Source organism: Misgurnus anguillicaudatus, chromosome 5, assembly GCF_027580225.2.
Source record: "Misgurnus anguillicaudatus chromosome 5, ASM2758022v2, whole genome shotgun sequence".
NCBI lineage: Eukaryota > Metazoa > Chordata > Actinopteri > Cypriniformes > Cobitidae > Misgurnus > Misgurnus anguillicaudatus.
Genome location: NC_073341.2, coordinates 25229769 through 25253705, shown reverse-complemented (window position 1 = coordinate 25253705; position 23937 = coordinate 25229769). Strand labels below are relative to the sequence as shown.

At 36.7% G+C, this 23937-nt stretch overlaps 1 protein-coding gene across 1 annotated transcript in view; it reads left to right on the top strand.

Annotated features, from left to right (window-relative positions):
- sema3bl (sema domain, immunoglobulin domain (Ig), short basic domain, secreted, (semaphorin) 3bl) overlaps window positions 1-20859 on the top strand; it is a 35495-nt gene extending 14636 nt beyond the window's left edge. The window contains exons 3-16 of the mRNA XM_073867798.1: window positions 1526-1588; window positions 6277-6396; window positions 8801-8891; window positions 9774-9890; window positions 10012-10160; window positions 12954-13068; window positions 13146-13215; window positions 13301-13447; window positions 13538-13767; window positions 13866-13957; window positions 14069-14110; window positions 14243-14468; window positions 17204-17337; window positions 17579-20859. Of these exons, the coding sequence (XP_073723899.1) occupies window positions 1526-1588; window positions 6277-6396; window positions 8801-8891; window positions 9774-9890; window positions 10012-10160; window positions 12954-13068; window positions 13146-13215; window positions 13301-13447; window positions 13538-13767; window positions 13866-13957; window positions 14069-14110; window positions 14243-14468; window positions 17204-17337; window positions 17579-18040 (2058 nt within the window). The 3' untranslated portion in view covers window positions 18041-20859. The remainder of the gene's footprint in view (window positions 1-1525; window positions 1589-6276; window positions 6397-8800; window positions 8892-9773; window positions 9891-10011; window positions 10161-12953; window positions 13069-13145; window positions 13216-13300; window positions 13448-13537; window positions 13768-13865; window positions 13958-14068; window positions 14111-14242; window positions 14469-17203; window positions 17338-17578) is intronic.
- Window positions 20860-23937: the final 3078 nt, after the last annotated feature.

Sequence of the window (23937 nt, the reverse complement as noted above, 5' to 3'; positions counted from 1 at the left end):
AATTTTTTGTTTGGTTAGATCCTTATTTACCTTGCAAAGCTTTTAATTGGCCACCTACCTTAGCATTTAAAGAATCTGAAGTTATTTTAGTGTTATTAAAATGTTATAAATCATTTATACTGCAGTGACAAAGCTAAATTTATTTCTAAATAAAGTCTTTAACCCTTTGACCACAGGACAAAGAGGTCAACACAAGAGGGAATATGTTTGTAAATGTATGTGTACAACAATTTTTCTGGACACAGATATTATCAGTAAAAATTCTCACCCAAAATGAAAGATGCCACAAAAATCAATCATGTTTCTAATTGAGGGGAAAACATTACTTAACTCTGATCAGACTTCCTTCCCTGTTGAACATGTAGTTACTGTTAACTAGCTGTTGTTTTTCTCTGAAGAATGATTAATCTTAAACACTTTATATTTGGACACTGTATATCCGAAATTTTCTATTACTTCCTATACCTTCTTTCCCTATACTTTGTCCCATAAGTGTTTTTAAAAATAAAGACGATGACTAATTTGGGAAACAGGAAAAGCCTTTACGCAAAGGAAGCATGCTGGTAATGTAGTTGATTCCAGGTTCCGATTTAGACAAAGTCAAAACATGTAAGAGAGGTCAGGAAAAGATAGTGACTCACTAATGATTTAATCATATGAAGACTGGAAGAGATCAAATATTTTTATAGCAAAAATAACTGCATATCTTTCACAAAGCCGAACAAGGTCAGACAATCCTCAGATCCTGATTGTACTGAACAGATGTCTTTACAAGTGCAAATCCTTGTTTTATTTGCTTCACACTGTTTGATTTATGTTACGGCCAGGCACTGAATTAAGTTTATAATCAAAATATATTGCAAAATATTATAACTGTTTATTGCAAAAATTTTACGTTTAGGGTTTTGATTAAAAAAAGGAAATAAATGTCGCATGGTGCTGCAGTCCAAAAACAAACATTTATATTATAAACTGGCTCACACAGAAAGGCTGTAACAACTCAATATTTTACTGTTCGGCTGCATGCAACTTGAACTTAAAATATGATTAATATCAGTGTGTTTTATTTTAGATGTTTGCAGAACTGTACAAACAAATCCAAAAATTCCTGTGAGGTCAAAATTTGACAGCATTTGTGTGCCATATCCTGAAACACATGGGAAATCAATGTGTTAGTATGTGCAATAATGGCATAGATATATTGATGACAAGAGTTTTTATTGCTGCAGACTTGAGAGTATAATTATATTTTATAAAATAATTATACATCGCAACTGGTTTTTATTGCACAGATAGGTTTTTATAAATCAGTTGCTTCTTAAATCTTTTATTCTTGACACTTGTGGCAGCAGCAAACACAAACACCCTGCCTGTGACATGCACTCTTTCCCTCTCTGTTGTCTGTTTGGGTTAGTGTCTGGCCCTGTGGAAATGTAATTGTAGCAAGTAAATGAGTCTGGATGTGCCAGAGTTTAAATTTACGATGACGAAATAAATCTCATATATTCTTTCTCTTTATCTGTAGATTCATTGGCCATCGTTGCCTGGTAACCGTGAGGACTGTATTCTCAAAGGGAAAGATCCTGAGGTGAGAGACTAACAGTCTGTTTCTGCTTTTACCAAAAGTGTTTCAGTAAAAATGGGATTTAGATCTGTTCTTGTAATGATAACAGGAAAAATAAAGAAATAAAATGCAACTTGATCATGTGTAACATGGAATACACTCTAAAAGAAATGGTGCTAAATAGCACTAAAAGTGGTTTACTGGCTCGTAATCATACACTCTAAAAAAACAAACGGTGCTATATAGCACCAAAACAATTGCTTTGGATCGTAACGATAGAAGAACCATTTTAGTGCCATATAGCACCGGTGAAGAACCAGTGAAGCACCAGTGAAGCACCAGTGTAGAACCATATAGGGGCCATATAGCACCACATATGGTTCTACATAGCACTATATGGTTCTACACAGGTGCTTCACTGGTGCTTCACTGGTTCTTCACCGGTGCTATATGGCACTAAAAATGGTTCTTCTATCGTTACGATCCAAAGCAACTGTTTTGGTGCTATATAGCACCGTTTGTTTTTTAGAGTGTATGGGAACCATTTTAGTGCTAAAGATCCCCTATGTAGCACCTGTGTAGAACCATATTGTGCTATGTTGAAGTTTGGTGCTATTTTCATGCTTTAGCACCACTTGGTTCTGCAGAGGTGCTATATAGGTGCTCTTTTGCGCTAAAATGCTTCCCCTATGATTATGAGCTTTTAGTACTATTAAAACTTTTTTTTGGATAACTAAGCTTATGAACTTTCTGAAATGAGGAGAATATACTTTCTATGTCTTTTATTGTTGAAATCAATTGCTTTTGTATCCAAACAAACTCTATAGTAGTTTGGCTTTCATCTGATTGAAGCTTGCTAATTTGGTCATGTTGCAGTGTAGGACCATTTCTTTTTTCTTAAAACACACAAAAAATACACACACGCTCAAAAGCGGGGTCCAGCTGTCACAGTTTTCAAAGTTTTTTTGTGAATCAGATATATTTAACACTAACAACAGTTCTTCCATGAATATCCTAAATCCAACAGATGATCACAGAAATCCCTAATGTTTTTATTTTAGAGAGGTTGGCTTATGTGATTCATTGCATCATTATGTTTTTTTCCTTCTGGAGGTTTAAATGAAAACATTTGTCTATCTTTAGCTATATTATGATGTCCTGCAATTGGCTAAAGCAAACAAGGCAAACGCCCATAAAGGAGAACTGACCCACTCACTTATTATTGTCTTGCTTCCATGTGTACGTGCGACTAATCATGAGTCCTTCAAACCAACAGTAATGATTGAAAAGAGATGTCCCAATACACAAACCATCTGCATGCTTTCATTCCTTTATGCATCTTCACACTTTCTTCTATTTTCGTTTCTTGTTCTTTTTCTTTTTATGGTCTATCCATTTTGTCTTTTATCACTACAAATAAGTTAATTATGAGATAAATTGTTCCTGTAACTAATGGTGCGCGCACACACACACCCAAACACACGCACAGCATCTGCTAGTGTTTTACTCATAAAGTGGAGACATATGGTGTCTCCATGGTAACATGCTCTGGTGACTGTCCCAACAGCATCGTTTCATGTGACAGGTGAGTTTGATTTCACAGCAGTGTTTTAATAACTCTGTGTGTTGGGGTATTGAACAGGATATTTGTTTTTCATTTAGGATTCAACTGGTGTAACATTGAAGCAACACAGTTATGAACTGAAATGATGTGCCAGTGATGGCACAGTGACTCAGTAAGGAGTTCCTTGGTTTGAGTCCCGGCTAGGTCAGGTGGCTTTTTTGTGTGGAGTTTACATGTTCCCCTGTCAGTTTGGGTGTACTCCAAAAACATGCAGGTTAGGTGAATTGGAATTGCCCCTTCCCCAGTGTGTGTTTGGATCAACTTGTGGGTGTAGATTACCAGTTACATGTTGGAATGGCGTTAAGAACAAACAAATAAATGATGTGCCCAGAACACAGAGCTCATTCACTGTTCAGTTAAATAAAACACTCCGTTTATTCATGAAAAATATCACCAGACTATGTTTTAATGTCATATTATTTTTAAGTTTTGAAACACTTGATTGAAATGTTCATTATGATCTTAAAATCTAAATTTATGTGTTAAAATGTTTGAAATTACTTTAAAAATATAGCTGGGCAAACATATTCATTTCTGTCATTAGAAAACAAAAAGTTTATTAAAAATATTTCTGAAATGGATAAATTGGAGCAAATATTAAAGAAAAGCCACAACATGATCTCACAAAGTTCCGTGGGATAGACTTTTTTGCTCATTTTTCCGTGGCGTTCTCACGGATCTCCGCATATTTCCGTGGTCCTGCCACGGACTTTCTTTTCCTTGGCATTCTCACGGCTTGGTTACTCAACTGCTTTTTCCTGTTTTCAAACCATTGTCGCTTCGATTTAGGGTTGGATTTGGTGTTTGCGTTAGTATGTCACTTTAAGTATTGGTTTATACTATTTTTTCTGATATATTCTTTTATATTTTCTAAACTTTAATCAATTGTCGCCTGGTGTTGGGTTTAGAGTTGGGTTTGGGTAGGGATGTCATTTTATGTAAATCTAACCCTAAACCGAAGTGACAATGGTAAGAAAATAGGACAAAACAGTTGAGTAACCAATCCGTGAGAATGCCACGGAAAAGAAAGTCCGTGGCAGGACCACGGAAATATGCGGAGATGCATGAGAATGCCACGGAAAAATTAGCAAAAAATTTGGTGGCTATGCCACGGAAATTCGTGAGATCAGGTTGAAAGGCAGCTAAGAGCTCATATACAGTACATAGAACTTCTTTAGATATTGTATAAAGAATGGCGAGAAGCCTGATAAAACGCTAAGACTACAATTTTGCCAATTATAGGCAAAGGGAAGCTACTTTAAAGATGCTCCAATATAATTTTAAGTTTTGGATACATTTAGTCACCACATAATGCCCATAGTTACATTTGTGCTATCTCATAGTTTTAAAGGGATAGTTCACCCAAAAATGAAAATAATGTCATTAATGACTCACCCTCATGTTGTTCCAAACTCTTAAGACCTCTGTTCATCTTCAAAAAAACAGTTTAAATGTTTTATATTTAGTCCGAGAGCTTGTTGACCCTTCATTGAAAATCTACGGACGGTATACTGTCCATGTCCAGAAAGGTAATAAAAACATCATCAAAGTAGTCCATGTGACATCAGTGGGTCAGTAAGAATGTGTTGAAGTTTTGAAAATACATTTTGGTCTAAAAATAACAAAAATTACGACTTTATTCATCATTGTCTTCTCTTCCGCGTCTGTTGTGAAGCGAATGCACACGACTAAAGTCACCTGACTGCAGTGACGCGGACGACGTGTTATCCTCAGACATGTTTGCAAAGTTTTTTTTCAAACTTACAGCGTGCGTCTCCCTCAGACTGTAAAAAATCCCGGGTGCACAAAAAACAAAACAAAAAAAACATGTGAGGTGCACCAGATAACACGTCAGCCGCGTCGTACATCATCCGCGTTACTGCAGTCACGTGACTTTAGTCTCGCGCATGTGCTTCACAACAGACGAGAAGAGAAGATAATGATGAATAAAGTCATAATTTTTGTTATTTTTGGTCCAAAATGTATTTTCAGTGCTTCAACAGATTCTAACTGACCCACTGATGTCACATGGACTACTTTGATTATGTTTTTATTACCTTTCTGGACATGGACAGTATACCGTACATACATTTTTAACAAGCTCTCAGACTAAATCTAAAACATCTTAAACTGTGTTCTGAAAATGAACGGATGTCTTACAAGTTTGGAAAGACATGAGAAGTTAATGACATTATTTTAATTTTTGGGTGAACTATCCCTTTAAAGAATTTGTTGTTATTCTAAAATGTTGAAAATATAATTAAAAAGTGGAAATATAGGTTTATCCCACTTTTAAAAAACCTTTTCCCACAGTTGTTGACTGAATCCATTTTCCTTATCCTTTAAATCCTGTCAAAATTGTGGAAAAATGATCAAACAAATAAGATATCCAAACATCAAATAAAATGCATAAAAACATATTCATAGAATATTAAGTTTGACTGACATTTTCATGCCCTTTATTGAACCCTATCTGGGGAACGTGCCTGGCACATTGTCCTGCTGAATCTTTCTTTCTTCTCTGCGGCTTAACATCTGGTCATAGTTTGAGCATCTGCCTGCATCTTGTATGACCCTTGACCTTTCGTTCATTTATGCCTCAATGATTTTGACCCTATCTAGTCAAAGAGGCTGTACACAGGTGGCCACAGTTAGAGTGTGTACATGTTGACCGTGTGTGTTTGCACATTTGTGCGTGAGTTCTTCCTCTTTCTGGACCCGACGGCAATTGAACCATGAGATCTTTCCATGCCGAAGGCTCTGATTGGTCTCAGTGATTTGTTTTAAGTGGAGATCATTTTCCTGCGGTTTGCTATCTCTCTTCCTCTGATCCATAAAATGTAGCTTTTCCTGCCTCTCCAAACAAATACTCGAGGGAACTAACAGTCAGACTCACATACAGAAATCCTTCATGATAAGAAACTGCACGTGTTGAGTGCGTGAGCGGGCTTTAATAAAAAAAACACATTATTTTCTACTGTGCGTTTGCTTTATATTTCAATCAATTCAGCAGCTGGTTATCATGCGTGAAGCTATAGTGAATCTAAATTCTCATCTCTCTTTCGTGTTGTTTATTTGTTTGTTGCAGACAGAGTGTGCAAACTTCATACGATTGCTACAGCCATTCAACCGCACTCATCTGCTGGCCTGTGGCACCGGAGCGTTTCAACCCGTGTGTGCGTACGTGTACGTCGGACACCGCGGAGAGGTAACAAACACACACACAAGCGCTCACACTCTCACTCCCCTTCCACACTTTGTGTATACCCACCAGGACGATCTAATTTGCTTATTTAGATTAGAGACCAAACTGTTTAAGGTCAAAGGTTAAACCACTAACAGTTTGACCCTGAAGGTCAAGACTAGAGGTGGACAGTAGTGAAGTATTTTTACTTACATTTTTCAAGTTTTCCTATTTTATCAGGATTTTTCTTTGGAAAACATTCATTCCAAAGCATAATATCATACGTTTTACTAAATAAATGTTAATGTAAAATAAATGTAAAATAAATGTTCATGTAATTAGGCATTAAATACATTTTAATATACAATATAAATAAATAAACAGTATGATTCTATGCTTTAAATTTTAAAATTTTCCCAATAAAAAACATGCTTGGAAAATGTAACAAAAATACTTTAGTACCGTCCACTTCTAGTCAAGACTAAATCATGAGGGAAGAGACAAAGCACATTCAGGAGCAAAAAAATCTAGTACAATATTTCTGTGCCAGCATGGTCTTGTTTCTTTTAGGGTGTGTTTGGTTTTCTACCCCATAGGGAATCTCAGGGCGTCAGGGATGGCTGTCAAATACACAATACTACATTGTGCATTTTGGGAACTGGCACAGTTCAACAGGGGTTTAATGTGTCTTATAGTGGGCGCACCCATACACAGTGACTGACATCAGTGACAGTTGTATTCGTGTATTTGTGCTTTTATCCAAAGCGACTTATAGTGGATTCAAGGTACCCTTGGGATCGAACCTACAACCTTTGTGCTGTTACCGCAATGCAATTGAATTATTATTGTTACTGGAATGTAGATAACCTCTTGACTCAAAACCACACTAACTGAATGTTAATTGTGCATTTTTTTACCTTTTGGTGCAAGTTTGATCCCATCAAAAAACAAAACCAAAAAACATAGTTAACGATTCCAAAAAAATCATTAATGGAAGACGTTTTTCGTTTTGTTTGATATACAGGGGGGGAAATAAGTATTTGACACTTCAGCATTTTTATCAGTAAGGGGATTTCTAAGTGGGCTTTTGACACAAAATTTCCATCAGATGTAGCCATCAAGCCAAATATTGAATTCATACAAAAAGAAATCAGAACATTTAAGTATACAAGTTGAGTCATAATAAATAAAGTGAAATGACACAGGGAATAAGTATTGAACACATGAAGAGAACAAGGTGCAAAATGGCATAGAAAGCCAGGGGATCACCTGAAATCTGTCAGTTTTGGAAGAGAAACTCTGCCCTTATCATTACTAATTGATATAAGCTGCTTTAGTCCTAATTTATGGCCTATAAATGCTTCTCATTACCCAGGAGGCACACAGGAAAGACTTTATGATGAGTAAAAGCAAAGAACGCTCTCAAAATCTTATCGTTGAAAAGCATTTTGATGTGAATAGTTATAGGCGCATTTCCAGAATGCTGAATGTTCCTGTGAGCACTGTGGGGGCCATTATCTGGAAATGGAAAGGGCATCACTTCACCATAAAAGAACAAAAATATACAATTTAAGTCAATTTGTACTTAAAACAAGCAAAAATATCTGCCAGTAGGGTGAGAAATTTTTTCTTGAAAAAAATGTTTAAAAATTAATTTAATTATCACCCCATTGGCAGATATTTTTGCTTGTTTTAAAGGTGCAGTGTGTAAATTTTAGCGGCATCTAGTGGTGAGGTTGCGAATTGCAACCAACGATTTAGTCCACTGCTCACCCCTCGCTTTTGAAACACATAAAGAAGCTACGGTAGCTGCCACCGGACAAACATGTCATCGTCGGAGACAACTTAGTAGAAAAACTGTGGCACAGAATGGCGACTTTCATGTAAGGGGACCCTCTGTGTAGGTAGATAAAAACGTCTCGTTCTAAGGTAATACGAGACATAACGGTTACACATAACGGTTCATTATGAAAGGTCTTTATACACCCCTGATAATATTGTTTTGTATATTATTTTGCATTTCTGTCAAGAGATCCTTAAAAAAATTACACACTGCACCTTTAAGCACAAATTGATTTAAATTATTTAAATTTTAATAAAATATTTTTGGTCTAAAAACTAGATATTTTTTCTTAGGTCATTTTGCTCATCAAGAAAATACATCTTAATTTTAGTTTTTTAGATATTTCTACTGAAAACAAGACAAAAATATTAAGTAAGAGAGTCATCTTTTTGCAGTATTTTATTGTTATTTATCATACATTCTAAGGTTAGGAAATGTCATCAAGTATAAACCTTATCCTACAATAATAAGTATGTTTTAGAGATATTTAAAGGGCCTAACAGACTATGAATGTTGATAAAAGATCAATTCACTACTTCACTGCTGAGTTGTGAAATTCATAAGACTTTTCTGACTTCTTTCCAGCATGTGTTCAGTTTGGATCGTACCACGGTGCAGAACGGGAGGGGGAAATGTCCTCATGACCCCAAACTACCCTTTGCAAGCACCTTTACAGGTACATTTGGATGGAGTTAAATATACTGTATGACTTTGTGTGTCGAAGTTCATGAGTTTTCACTTTTTTGTAAAGCTAGTTTGTGTGTTGGATTTTGTTAGTGTGTATTCTGGCTCTTGTGTGTGCAGGGTGGAGGTTTCGGCTTGTCAGTTATCATTGAGTTTATAGGCCGCTGCTCTGATGGGGGAAATTTAAGGTCCTCTTTGGGCCAGGTTGTGTGTTTTAGTGTACAGTGTGTAAGTGGGTGTTACTGCCCTCTGGGCCATAGAAACATCTCCCAGTGTGTTAGTGTATAACAACACAGCACAATCTTGGATCTCATTTATGTCATTTTGCCAGTACAGTGTGTTTTGGGACAGATTTGTAACATTGCGTATTTGTAAAGTTGGACATACATTTACACACACACATGTTGTCCCAGATATTTTATAGAGAGAAGATAAAGTGAGTGTGTGTGTTTAAAACCACATAAAACATCTTTTTGTCTTTCTAAATAGTGGTACATCTTACATAAACCTATTGGTATGAAAGACCTATGTGAGTGTATGTAAATATATTAAATGGTTGTCGACAGTACATCATCTCTCACCTGATAAATAGCTATCTGTGTGTAAATGTGTATGTTTTCAACTTGATAACATGATTTAATATTACAGAGAATATTACAGTGGGTCCCATCCAGCATACTTTTCATTCCTCTGATTTTAAGATTAACCATTCACCTCTTTCACAATTTCAATTTAAGTCTGCTATATTATAATAATCAGAACTGTACATGTTGCCAAAGCATTTGCAGCTGGGCTGATTATAAGTAGTGCGAATAAAAAGGAAGTTATTAAACTAAATAAACTAGTAAATTAAAAGTCTCTCTCTTTCTCTCAGGTGGAGAACTGTACACCGGTCTGACAGCTGACTTTTTGGGTAGAGACTCTGTGATTTTGAGGAGTTTAGGGTCTCGCTCAACCATGAGAACAGAGACAGATCAGCGAATTCTGCACGGTACCACATGAACTCCACACATACATATGACATACTAAAATAAAAACAAACCATTCAATTAAAATGTATATTGTTAATACAATCAATCATTATAATAATCTGTTTGTGTGTGTCTGTTCAGAGCCCAGGTTTGTTGCGGCTCACCTCATTCCTGACAGCGCAGACAGAGATGATGACAAAATTTATTTCTTCTTCACTGAGAGAGCCGCAGAGACGGCAGAGAGAGATGATGAAGGAGCCATACATACACGCATTGGACGAGTGTGTGCGGTGAGATAATAGCACATACACACCCACTTTACACTACATTTCCTGCAACGTTATCGGCGTTCCCACAACTACAGCACAGATGCAGACACAATCAGGCCAGGATACTGTAATGATCCTGCTTTTTCAAATCCATACACACAGCTGCTGGATGGTTTACATACCTCTGTCTGAATCATACACTCATCATTTATCCTAGTATACATGCACACACACACAGACACACACACACACACACACACACACGATAATCACCCTTTCTGCGGTGTAAGTGTGTATAATGTGGGAATGTGATAGAGTCTCTTTGAACACTGACCTATGAATGACAGAGAAATTTTATTGTATGCCTTACACTAGACACCCAGTTTGTGTGTGTGAGTGAGGGAGAGAGAGAGAGAGAGAGAGAGAGAGAGAGAGAGATGGGTTACAGTAAGCCCAGCTGTTAGGCTTCCTGGCATCTGTGACAGTATTTCCCTTACAGTGCTTCAATCTCCAGTGATGCTGTGAGATATTACACGCTATCTAAGCTTTCGTCGTTCCCACGGGAACAATTACAGATGACAGTTTATGTATAAATAGACATTTGCCAGGTGTTGAGTGAGTTCATTGTGTACCGTTTTCTTCTTTACCTGTCTCTTTTCTTTTTCACATCTATATATTCGAGAAAGAGATCTGTTCGACTTCAAAATCTTTACATCTGAAAGTGTATACTGAAATTGCTTTTGTAGACACAAATATAGTTGTGGCAACAAATATTTTTATTCATAAGAAAACTTGTTTTAAAATAATTTACATTTAACAAATATGAAAAAACAGTCATTAAGAACCCATCATCATACACTATCATAAATAAATACTGGAAGGTACAAAAGTTGTCACTTAAACGTGGTTGATTCAAAATCGATTCTCAAAGAGCAGAATCAATTTTTTTCTTTCATATTTATTTCCGCAAACATTGAACGTAAGATTAACGTTAATCTAATTACTAGTCTTCTTCACTAGATGTCACCCTCTTTTTTGCCTTGTGCGATGTTACCAAGAAGCGAGAGGTGAGCCTGTCATTCATTCATTCAGTGCTTAAAATGGTGTTTTCAGGTGCTTCATCGACATTGATGCCACTATATAAAAAGTCAGAGGTATGGAAGCATTTTAGATTGCGCAAGCAAGACGACGATAATTGTGTTGTGACTTTTAAATTTTTTTTTATTCATTACCCACTTGTAAACTGCTGTTCACTGTTCTTTACTATTATTATAATATTTGTATTAAATCTGTATTCATTGAGTTGAATCGAGTATAAAAACCGTCCCGAGAACCGGAATCGAAAATTGAATCGAGAATCGAAATCGAATCGACTTGATAGCTTGTGAATCGAAATTAAATCGATCTGGAACATCTGAATCGATACCCACCCCATTGGGCGGTACTTTTTCAAAATGTATACTTTGTGCCTAGGAGTTGCATCCTGATACCACATATCTGTACCGAAATGATACATATTAGGACCTTTTTAAAAGATACCATCGCAGTGACAACTTTTGTACCCTTTTTTCTGAGAGTAAAGATGGCAATTCTTACAGTGTTGTTTAAAAATCTTCACTGAAGGTGCCCAATAAAATGTCAGAAGTAGTATTTTGCACATTTTAGGCTTGGTGACTGCACAGCAAACAATAAAAATAACAGTTTTTATTAATTTTCGATGCTTTTAGTCATAATTCCTATAGTTACATTTGTGCCATTTCATATTTTATTTTATTTATTTATTTTATGCCATGTCATATTTTAATGAGTTTGCTTTTATTCTAAAATGTCTAAGAAATATGAAACAAAATCAATAAGTGTTTCTAAACTTTTGATCGGTAGTGTATGCATCTCAGCACTTTAAAATATGCTGGATAACCCAATTTTTAATTGCATCCTATTTAAGGAAAACACCACCGTTTTTCAATATTTTACTATGATCTTACCTCAACTTAGACGAATTAATACATACCTATCTTTTTTCAATGCGTGCACTTTTAATCTTTGTACAGCACCTTGTGAATGTGTTAGCATTTAGCCTAGCCTCATTCATTCCTTAGGATCCAAACAGGGATGAATTTAGAAGCCACCAAACACTTCCATGTTTTCCCTATTTAAAGACTGTTACAGTAGTTAAAGTAGTTACATAAGTAACTATAAAACTTTTGTTTGGAGCCATAGGAACAAATGGGGCTAGGCTAAATGCTAACACATTAGAAGTGCTGTACAAAGATTGAAAGTGCACACATTGAAAAAAGATAGGTATGTATTAATTCATCTAAGTTGTGGTAAGAACTTAGTAAAATAATTAAAAAACGGTGGTGTTTTCCTTTAAAGGTGGTGTGTAAATTTTAGTGGCATCTAGTGGTGAGATTGCAAATTGCAATCAACAGGTCACCCCTTAACGTTAAAACGCATAGTAGCTGCCACAGCACAATTTTGGGCTACTGTTCAAACATGACAGCGACATTAATGTAAGGGGTCCCCTGGGGTATGTAGATAAAAACGTCTCATTCTAAGGTAATAAAAACAATACAATTCATTATGTAAGGCTTTTATACATGATTGATAATATAATAATGTATATTATATGGGATCCTTCTAAAAGTTACACAGTGCACCTTTAAAAAGCCTAGAACATAAATTGGAAAGTTCCTGGAAAGTCTCTACCCAGAGTTCATTGTGTGTGGTCTGGGTGTAAACGACACTAGGATATTCAAGAAGAAGATTCGACACACATAAGTGCTTCATCATTTATTCTTTATGTGCTTTCAGAATGATGTGGGTGGCCAGAGGGCTCTGGTGAACAAGTGGAGCACATTTATTAAAGCCCGGCTGGTGTGTTCTGTTCCCGGACCTCACGGCATCCAAACACACTTTCACCAGCTTGGTAATAGAAAATAAAACCGACACACAATACCATAAGCCAATGACATCACTTTGATATGTGTGTTTGTGTATTTACAGAGGATGTGTTCTTGTTAAGGACTAAAGATGAAACTAATCCAGAGATATATGCAATATTCAGCACCATCAGGTCTGTCTACTGTCCACATTTTTAAGTGCATACACCTCACATTCATGCGTATAAGGGAGTTTAACAGCAGATGCTCTCTCTCCAGTAATGTGTTTCAGGGCTATGCTGTGTGTGTGTATAGTATGGCTGACATCCGTGAAGCTTTTAATGGGCCATTTGCTCATAAAGAGGGACCGGATTATCAGTGGGGACCTTATGAAGGACGGGTCCCTTATCCACGACCAGGAGTGTGAGAACACACACCTTAATAGCAATATTGCAGATGATACTCACAAAGGTTATATATTTATGCATTTGACACATTTCTTTCCATCTCTCAGTGCCCCAGTAAGATCACAGCCCAGCCTGGCCGTGCTTTCCGCAGCACGCTGGAGTTTCCGGACGCAGTACTCCAGTTCGCACGGACGCACCCGCTAATGTGGCGTCCAGTTTACCCCTCACAGCGTCAGCCACTTCTGCTCCGCACGGGTGCGCCGTACAAACTCACACAAATCACTGTAGACCGCACGCAAGCTGAGGATGGATACTATGATGTCATGTTCATTGGCACTGGTGAGTTTGGGAGTGTGTTTTGAAACTTCACTTAACACTTGAGTGTATTTGTAACCCTCAGTGACTGTTTAAATAACTGTGACCTTCGACCTCATTAGATATTGGCACGGTGCTTAAGGTTATCGTATTGGGAAATGGTAACTTGCTCAACGCTGAAGAAATTACACTAGAGGAACTGCAAGTGTTCAAGGTTTGTGAGTATTTGCTTAGGTTGTGTTAATTATGAAGGATCAACAAACGTTTCGCTATAGTGATAATGTATGAATATTTTTTGTATATTTTTTTTATATCGTCTTTGCAGGTTCCCACTCCCATAATCTCTATGGATATATCTGTGAAGAGGGTGAGTTTATTCTCAATCAATCTCATACAATTTATTATGTACTATCCCTTTAAGTGATTTGTTTATGGACAAAATAAAAATGTTTTGTGTTGATATGTAAATGAAACATATTATTTCCCTCTCCATTCCCAGCAAACTCTCTTCGTGGGATCAGATACAGGTGTGGTTCAGGTGCCTCTGCACCGCTGCAGTATGTACGGTAAAGCTTGTGCCGAGTGCTGTTTGGCTCGAGATCCCTACTGCGCTTGGGACGGACAATCATGCACACGCTACCTGCCAAACACGAAACGCAGATACCGCAGACAGGACATCAAACACGCAAACCCAGCGGTGCAATGCATGGACCAAAATCTCAGCGGTAAGAGATGTGCACGAATATCAGTGTAATGTTACTGCAGCCACCTCGTTCATTGATTTTAAAGTGATACAGAAGAGCAATTTTATTAAGATGCAAAGCTAAATAGTTAAATTATCAGCGTTTACCACAGTTTAATAAAGTTTAAAGGGCAGCAAGTCATTCGAGCAAATCTACTGAGACTAAAATATATCAAAGCCCTTTATCTGTGTTGTCTATGTGAAAGAACGAGATATGACCAGATTGATCACTGTCCATCTCTCAGACAGAATGAGAGTATAGATATGGAACTGGAGAGTGCTTCAGTGTTTGAATAATGTACCTGAATACCTAAGTAAATGTAAACAGCTGGGCTGTTACTGTCCAGCTGTATGTATTTTCTTTATATCACCATCATTCTAATGTTTTGGTACAGAATGATAAAAATGATGAAAAAGAGCTGATGAAAATGATCTTAATTTCATAAAATGTTTTATTATAAATTATAAAACCCTGTAGCTTATATAGTTAGTAATGCCAAGATCTTGTGTATGATTTCTTATGGAATCCACTATAATATTGACACTTTAAAATCCAGTATACTTTAATTAAAAATCTGACAAATGATTCCTGAATATTATATTTTATATTTTATTATATATTATATAAGGCTTGTTTGGGAACAATGAAACCTGACAACTTACATTGAAGGTTTCTACTGTACAACTGAAAATTTTGGTCAACACTGATGAATTACCGTGGAAAGTTTTGGGGACCATTGAGACCCTGAGAACAGTATTGACATTCAAATTTTGGTATTTTTGAAGAAACTTACCCATATTTAAGAGGTTATAAAAAGAGAACAAATGGGAGATAGGATGAAACTTTTTTCCTGTTTTGTTTGTTTGTTTGTTTGTTTGTTTGAAAGCAGAGGGTCTCTTCTTTGATTTGATATATATTTATAGAAGAAATTTTTTCTGGAAGGCATTTTTTGAAACTTTTGTGAAAATCACAAAACAAATTTGTCTTGTTTTCAATACAAATATCTGAAAATTCTTAAATTCAGATGCATTTTCTTGATGAACAAAATAACCAAATTACCTTTGCTTGTTTTAAACACAAATTGACTTAAATTATGTTTTTCTTTTCTAAAAACTACACTTATTTTATTAGTTAAAGGATTAGTCAATTTTCTTAAAAAAATCCAGATAATTTACTCACCACCATGTCATCCAAAATGTTGATGTGTTTCTTTGTTCATTTGAGAAGAAATTGTTTTTTGAGGAAAATATTCCAGGATTTTTCTCATTTTAATGGACCCCAACCATAGACTGTAAAAAAAGATGGACGACGCGACGTTGCCTCTCACCATTGTAATGAATTGAGTCCAAAAATGTCCGACCACGGTCGCCGCCATGTTACGTAAAAACGTCAGTTTGGAGCCAAGGCATGCGCAGAAGGAATCGTCCGTGAAGCCAGAGGCGGAGCCGCGGTATCAAACTTCCGGCCAAACGCTCGCGCGGCCAATTCAACCACTCCAATCATAACGACTTTCTATAGCATCAAATTACAAGCTAAAGTGAAACTTATCACAAAAATGAACACTTGAACATATATCAGCGTGATAACAACTACTTAAAAGGACCAAAACCATCTTTCGAAAACTTTTATTGGAAGTGTAAATATTTTTTTTATTTAGAGCAAAGTCCCATTCATTTGAATGGAGAGGGCGGGGTTATGACTTGTACTGCAGCCAATCACCAGGGGGCGATCAAAGAGCCAGAGGCTTCACTTTTCAAGGCTTATGAGGCACACCCGACCCCAACACGTAACAGTTTTAATGCAGTTTAAAATTGGAGTTTCAAAGGACTCTAAACGGTCAAGTGACAAAGGTCACTTTTAAACCACAACTTCTCGTCTTCCTCCAGTCCTGTGACACGCCAGCGGGACCTCACAGAGTACGTTATCACGTCAAAAGGTCACGGATGACGTATGCAAAACATGCCCCAGTGTTTACAAGTGTGGAGAAAGAGGACCGTTCCAACGTTGTTGTATGTTGAATGATACTAATTAATGTCTTTGTGTCAGTTTATTGTTTAAAATGGTCCGCAAGTGTGCGTTTCATATAACACGTGACCTTTTCACAGCATTACGGAATTACGAATGAAGGAGAAGAGAAGTTGTGGTTTAAAAGTGCCAAAGTTTTTTTTCTTGCCAAAAATGACAATTGTTTCGCTAGATAAGACCCATGTGCCTCGTTTTGGATCGTTTAGAGTCATTTTTAAACTGCATCAAAACTGTTAAGTGTTGGGGTCCATTTAAGTCCATTAAGGTGAGAAAAATCCTGGGATGTTTTCCTCAAAAAACAAAATTTCTGTTAAACCGAACGGAGAAAGACATTAACATTTTGGATGACATGGTGGTGAGTAAATATCTTGATTTTTTTTTTTAAAATGGACTAATCCTTTAACTGGTCATAAAGAAAATACATCTTGATTTAATAATTCTTAGATATTTGTACTGAAACAAGACAAAAATACTAAGAAGGTCATTTTTTGCAGTGTATATTCAATTCAATTCAATTGTATTTATAGCGCTTTTCACAATTATTTAATAGTTTCAAAGCAGCTTTCCATTAATAGACGCAGGACAAAACACAAAAAAAGTCAATGGATAACATAAGCATATTTATGCCTCTTTCTTTCCTTTGAACGTAGTTGTTTAAAGTGTCTGTATTAACAGTCGTGTGTATTCTGTAGTGGAGGATCTGGACATGACTGAAGAACAGGTTGTTTATGGCACTGAAAACAACAGCACATTTTTGGAGTGTGTCCCCCGATCACCACAGGCCACCGTCACCTGGCACATTCAGAGAGATGACCACATAGAGGAGGTGAGAGACAACACATATGGCTGTTGTTTAAAATTGTATGAACGTCATTAGATAAATATCAAACTACGGATGAAAAGCATAAGCACACTTTAAAGGGATAGTTCACACAAAAATAAAAATACTGTCATTTACTCACCCTCATTTTGTTACAAACCTGTAGTATAAATATCTTTGTTCTGATGACACAAACGTTAAACAGGAGTATACATAATGTCTCTTTTTTCTCTCTCTCTCTGTTTAGGTGGTATTAGATGAACGAATATCCAAGACAGATGATGGTTTGTTGTTTCGCCGCGTGCTCCGTCACGACGAAGGCATCTATGTGTGCCGATCTCGGGAACACGCATTTACACAAACCCTCGCTCGCTTCTGGTTGGATGTTTTACATGCCGACACCCTGTCGAACCTCCTATCACACGACAGCAAATATAAAGTGTGGTCACCGTGCCCCGGCCACATGTCTGCTAATCGTACCCCAGCGAGAGCGTGGTTTAAGGACGTCTTGCAGCTGATTGGTCCTTCGAACCTACCGCAGGTGGAGCAGTACTGCGAGCGTGTTTGGTGTAATGAAAAGCTGAGAAGGAAACACAAGAGCATGATGGACAAATATCGGCAAGCGCACGACTCTGCGAAGAAAGCACGGATCCAAAAGAGTGCTGGGGAGCGAATCCGATCTCCACGGGATCTCCGCACGGCAGAGTAAACTAAAGACTTTTAAATATGGACTTTCAATGGAAAGTGGACTTTTACATAGCAGCACACAGCCATTAACTTTGGCTGACTGACACAAACACATATTTTTTGTTCATGGTGATTTTATTTATGAATATTATAGGTGTAGCGTGTCCAACTGTTGTTTGGGTTGATAAGGGAGTTCTGCGACTGATGCTGTGACCATGGCAACAACACCTCATCACCTCACAGCAGACCGTGGCTAAAGTTGGTAATGTCTCACTTAAGCATTTAGCAGCTGCAAAACTTTTTCTGGAACAAATGAGGGTATGCAGGAAGTGCGAATTGGCTTTAGCAGTAGATTGGAGAGCTGCCATTGCAATAACAGTTGCCAAAAAACACACATTCATTCAGAACGCATCTGGCTGTGATACAACTGGGCAACATTTTTCTTAATGTTGATCTGAGTGACAGTGCATACTGCATACTGTAGCAAAGCTGGGTTTGCCAGTCCGTTAAGCTTAAAGGAAATTATATTTTTAAGAAATTAAGACTTTTCTGCTAACTTAATCATAGACTGACGACCGTTGGGACTTCAACAGAACCGAAAAGCTTTTTAGGGGAAATCCTGATTTTGTTCAACTTTGTACAGGCTTCATTTTTTGCAGGTTATATATAAAGCTTTTTAACATGCAAACAGAACTGACCAGGATTTGTGAATCAGTCATTGATAACATGCATTCTAATCAGACGTGGTGCACTAAAGCTTCAAGCAATTTAAGTGATCTTTTAGGGGAGGTTTCCTGGACAGGGTTTAGATTAAGCCAGGATTAGGCCCTAAATATATTACAACATTTAAGTAAAAATATCTTTAAATAAAAACATTACTGGTATACATCTTGTCGAAACAATGACACTGGTTAATATCATTATCTCATTTTTGACGGAGGTGCCATTTCTATATACCAAATACTCTCGGCATGTATTGTATGCTCATCAAATACTTTGCTTTAAATCCATTATTGCCAGCCTCAGACCATTCAGAAATACCTGTTTGTTGGCAAAAATCCATTTTGGCAAAGTGCACAAAAGAATAATTTAATAATTAATGGATTTCAATCGTCATGTTTTTTATCCAATTAAAGGGAGTTTACCAAATATTAGGATATTGACTGAATTTTTGAGCCTTTTACGTATATTCGGAAAGCACAGGAAAGAGTGACTGGAGAGAGATAGTGTGGGATTGGGAAATGACCATGGATCACGTTTAAACTTGTGTCCTGGGTAGTAACTGAGTTATGGTCTGGTAAAGTGTAGACCTAAAACCAATCACAGCGATGAAGGAGACGATGTATGCAGAGCTATATCAGACTTTTGCCGGATCCAGACAGCGATAAAAAATTTTTTTAGATATGAAGGCTTTGAGTGATGTTCTGTGCTCGGGTTTTAACGAAAAGGAAAAGTTTAAATCGCTTAAAACGAACGCGATAGCTGATTCGAACGAGTGATGTTCCACGGTGGCATCCATCTTTGTAATGTACAAAATCTGCTTCACCGTCGCTGCTCTGTCGTCATCTTGTAAAGACCGCATTAGAAATGGGCTTGAATGGCCTCTTTGCCAGACTACTTGCAGAGCAAATCTAAATTTGTCCAGGCTAGTTTTAACCCATTGTTGGGTCAAATATAAACATTTTCTGAGTTAATTTTAACTCAATGACTTGGTTTGTCACTTTTTGGCCTAATGCTGGATTGAAATAACCCAACATTTTTAGAGTGTAGTTGCGTCTTTAGAGGTTTTTGCCAATAAAAGCATGCATGCACTTAGAGGGTTTTGCAGCGAAAGAGAGTAAAATTTGTTAAATAGCGATGAAATGGCTAAAGTCACATTTGTGAAGGATTTTGATTGTCATTAAAGTGAAATTACTAAACCTAAACTTTAGAGCCTGATAAAAATGCTTATTTACAGAATGCATTTAGATGCTTATTTTGCATCTGAACACTTCATATATAAAGACAACTCAAACATACATTTTAGTCGGGACTAGGCTTAAGCCCTGTTTTGGAAACCGCCCCTTAGTGTTTATTCACGCAGTGTTGTGCTGGAAAACCCTGCTCATAGTAAAGTCTAACTGGTCTCAGATCCTTCTCCAAACAGTAATATGATTGGCTCAGACTGCTGTGTCGCACAATGCTGTGATGTTTAGTGTCAATAGACAAAGTGCTTGTTGCTAAAAATGTATGACGTGTCTGGTTAGGACTCTTTGTTAAGCTGCCTACTCAAAGGCTTTCGTAGCACTAATGTGAAATAATAATCTTCCTCTTTCTTGCGATTTCCTACTTTTTCCCACCCAGGTTATTTGCTCCCTTTTATTTAGACTCAAAACGCCTGCACCACTTGAACTGTGTTTGTTTATTTATTTATAGTCATAAAAGTCTGGAAGAAATGACTGCTTTCTCTAAAAACCTTTCTGTTAAATCAACACGTCTGTGCCCTGACTGGAATGACTGCAGAATAGTTGCACTGAAAATTTGTTATTGTGAATGGGTACAGCAGAACCGCTCTTTATTTACTTTCAACTGTTATTCGTGAAGCTTTAAAAAATATATTTTTTTGACTGTGTAGAGGCATTCATTCAAAGTCGTGTCAAGTAGTGCTGTATTTTTTAACATAAACACTATCATTATTCACTGTTTGAAACATAATGGTTGTTCTGGTCTTTCTCTGTAGATAAAATATAAGAAAACAATGTTTTGTCTGATATATTTATGTGTTATTTAAGTGATTCTTGCATGCAGAAACTCCAACCTGTGTTTGGTTTAGTGATACATAAATAAAAACATTTCACTGAAGGTTTCATGAGTTTCTGCTTCACAGAGAGAGAATGAATCTGCCCAAAACAGCAAACCAGGGGTGGGTGTGAGCATTTAATGTTACAGATGTTTCTTTTAACCAAATCCCTCTGTGTTTAACTGTGTGCTGGTTTATCATTTTAGACTTTAGAGCTCTTTTTCTCCAGAGTTTAATATAAAATATTACACTTCGAGGTAAAGTCGTATATGGTAGCGTCATTAGTCAGTGTAAAATCTGACATTGAGAACATACGCTGGTGTTATAATATATATAGCTCTGGAGAACAGACCACACTAAAACAGCTGTAAAAATCAGCAAAGTCATTCATAAACCTGACATGACCATTTCAATGCAATATAGTTAGCTGGTTGATGTGGTTGCGCTATAACCTGAATTAAGCAGCGTTTGGATGCATGGGAATCATTTCACGTTGGCAGTACCATAAAGTAAAAGAAAAAACGAAATATTTTCATTCGATTGAAGCACAGTTTTTTTGTTATTATTCTTTTCAACTTTAGGAGGGAAGGAAGTCACGCAAAGTTTTCTAATGTGGCCGTACAGTAAATCCAACAAAAACTGTTTCACAGACTCTTAGATTATGAAAACCTTTCTTTTACGTCACATCAGTATTATTTAGCCATGATTAAGTAAAGCCTGGGGAAGTGTATGTAACTACTGTAAACAGTGAAATGTAGCTGAGGCCTGGGACTGTTTACATTGACACAAACGCTAATGATTACCTTCCTGTTTAGAAACCCTGAAGGTTCAGTCAAATACTACCTTTTCTATACACGTACAGCGCTTTACTCAGTTTCACACAGATGTGCAAGAAAAAAATAATAATGCTGAAAGTAGACGCAAGAGGCTAATGTTTAAATGGAAAAGCAGAAGGGAAACATTACCTGTGAAACATTACCTGTTCTCTCAGAGTCACATTGACAAGGGACCTCATTACAGGCAACTCAGTATAGGTTTAAATCCTTACAAGTATTCTCAAGCATGCTTTAGCATCCTCTTGATCCTGTTTCCCATAGCCCATTCTGTATTTTAAATAAAACGCTGTAATACGTGTGCCAGGCCAGTTAGCTGGCGATGTTACAGTATCATGTAAAGACACACATACAAATACTTCTACAGAGCGATAAATACAAACAATCAAATCAAGACGGTAAAAGGTCAAGCAATATTGTTTGGATGGACAAATGGGTTGGTTTGTTGGTATGGTTTTTAAGCACACAGCTGATTGATTGTAACCATTGACTTCCATAGTAGGAAAAAATATCATGGAAGTATTGTGATAAATGATAAATAAGATATTTTGATAAATGATGGTAAGCACATGGTTGATGGTACCCATTGAATTCCATTGTATTTGTTTTTCCCACTATGGAAGTCAATGGTTACAATCAGCTGTGCGCTTACATCAATTATCAAAATATATTTTTTATCATTTATCACAATACTTCATAATATTCATTTTCCTAAGTAAGTCAATGGTTACAAACATGAGGATGATAAAATGATGACATAATTTTTATTTTTTGGTTAAATATCCCTTTAAGTACTCGATGAAGCCTGTAAACTAAACACATAACACACACTGTTTTCACAGATTTACATTTCTAATAGAGGTGCACCAATAAATGGCGATATACATTAATAATACGTAGCCGATAATTATTCTGAATCGTAGAGCCGATCTTATTCACAGCTATTTCATGTACTACAGTTTTTGATCAGTAAGTCCTTATCGATCTGAAATCACTGTTGGTTTGAGTCGTTTATAACATGCATTTGAAAAAGCAACACCTTATCAAACATAATCATTATACATATTCTTTATTATCATGAAAATGAAGAAGCATTTTCCTGGAGCTGCGTGTGTCTGGTTCTTTATTTGCAGCGCATATTGAGTTTCTGCACGAGAGCGCCCGCTGGCTTTTGGATGTAGCGGCATTTCACCGTAATTTATTGAGAAGCATAGCAAGCATCATCGCCCGATATATTGGTGCATCCCTAATTTCTAATATTTACACAGAAACAATAACAGTGTCGTTTTCAAAAATTTGCACTTTGAAGCCTAGTTTCAAACGTTTGCATCAGGACCCCAAAATGCCATACCATGTAAATTAACAGCCAACACGCTAGCTTTGTCTATTTTAGCCTTGTCAATGAACACAGTTTTAAACAAAGTAACCTTCAATACTTTGTCTAAAAGTAATGTTACTCAAGCCATTAGAATCTTCCTGTCTATTGTACTCTTATTGCTGTGCTAATTTGAGCAATTTTTGCTGATGTCATATTGCTAAAGGCCATTTAAGTGTTAACCTCTCAAATAATGTAACTGAGTTGTGTTCTCTTTACCACTTGTACAAACATATTTGTTATTCTTACTTATAATGTCACATTTTGTTTTTTCAGCCTCCTCTCTTAGACTCAGAGAAAGGCAGTAAGGAAAATGAATGAATGAATATGAGTGCAAGAAACTATATGAAGAAATGAAAGAGTAAGTGAGAGGAGGTGTTGACACCGAGACCCTGTTTTCTTAAGTCAACACCTCTAATGAGAGTCCGAGAGGTTAAGGAGCCTAATTAAAGGTAAATTAGGCCTAATTAGCATCATCAATCATTACAAGTGTCACAGTGGAAGCAGAAGAGTAAGTGGGGACATGGCCCTGGAAATTGGGCTATAGACCTAAATGTTGTTTTTCAAAGGCCAGGGGCCACATTTATAAAATGCTGCGGAGAAACCATCATACATTATGATTATTTTATCAAAAATGCGTAGGTGTGATTCATAAAACAACCGTACACACAGAAAACAGAAAATCTTTCTTTCAGATGTGAAATCTATAAATCACAAATAATCTTGAGCTTGCGCGCAGGTGAGCAATTTCAGACCAAAACTCTTTGGTTATTTTTGAGCGTGATGCTAATGGTCTAATCAGATTTAATGGATTGTGTTAAGCTATGCTAAAAGTGCTAGCGCCAGACCCGGAGATCAGCTGAATGGATTCCAAAATGGTAAAAATCAAATGTTTAACTCTAGGGGAGATGAAAAATTTGAAAATTTACAAA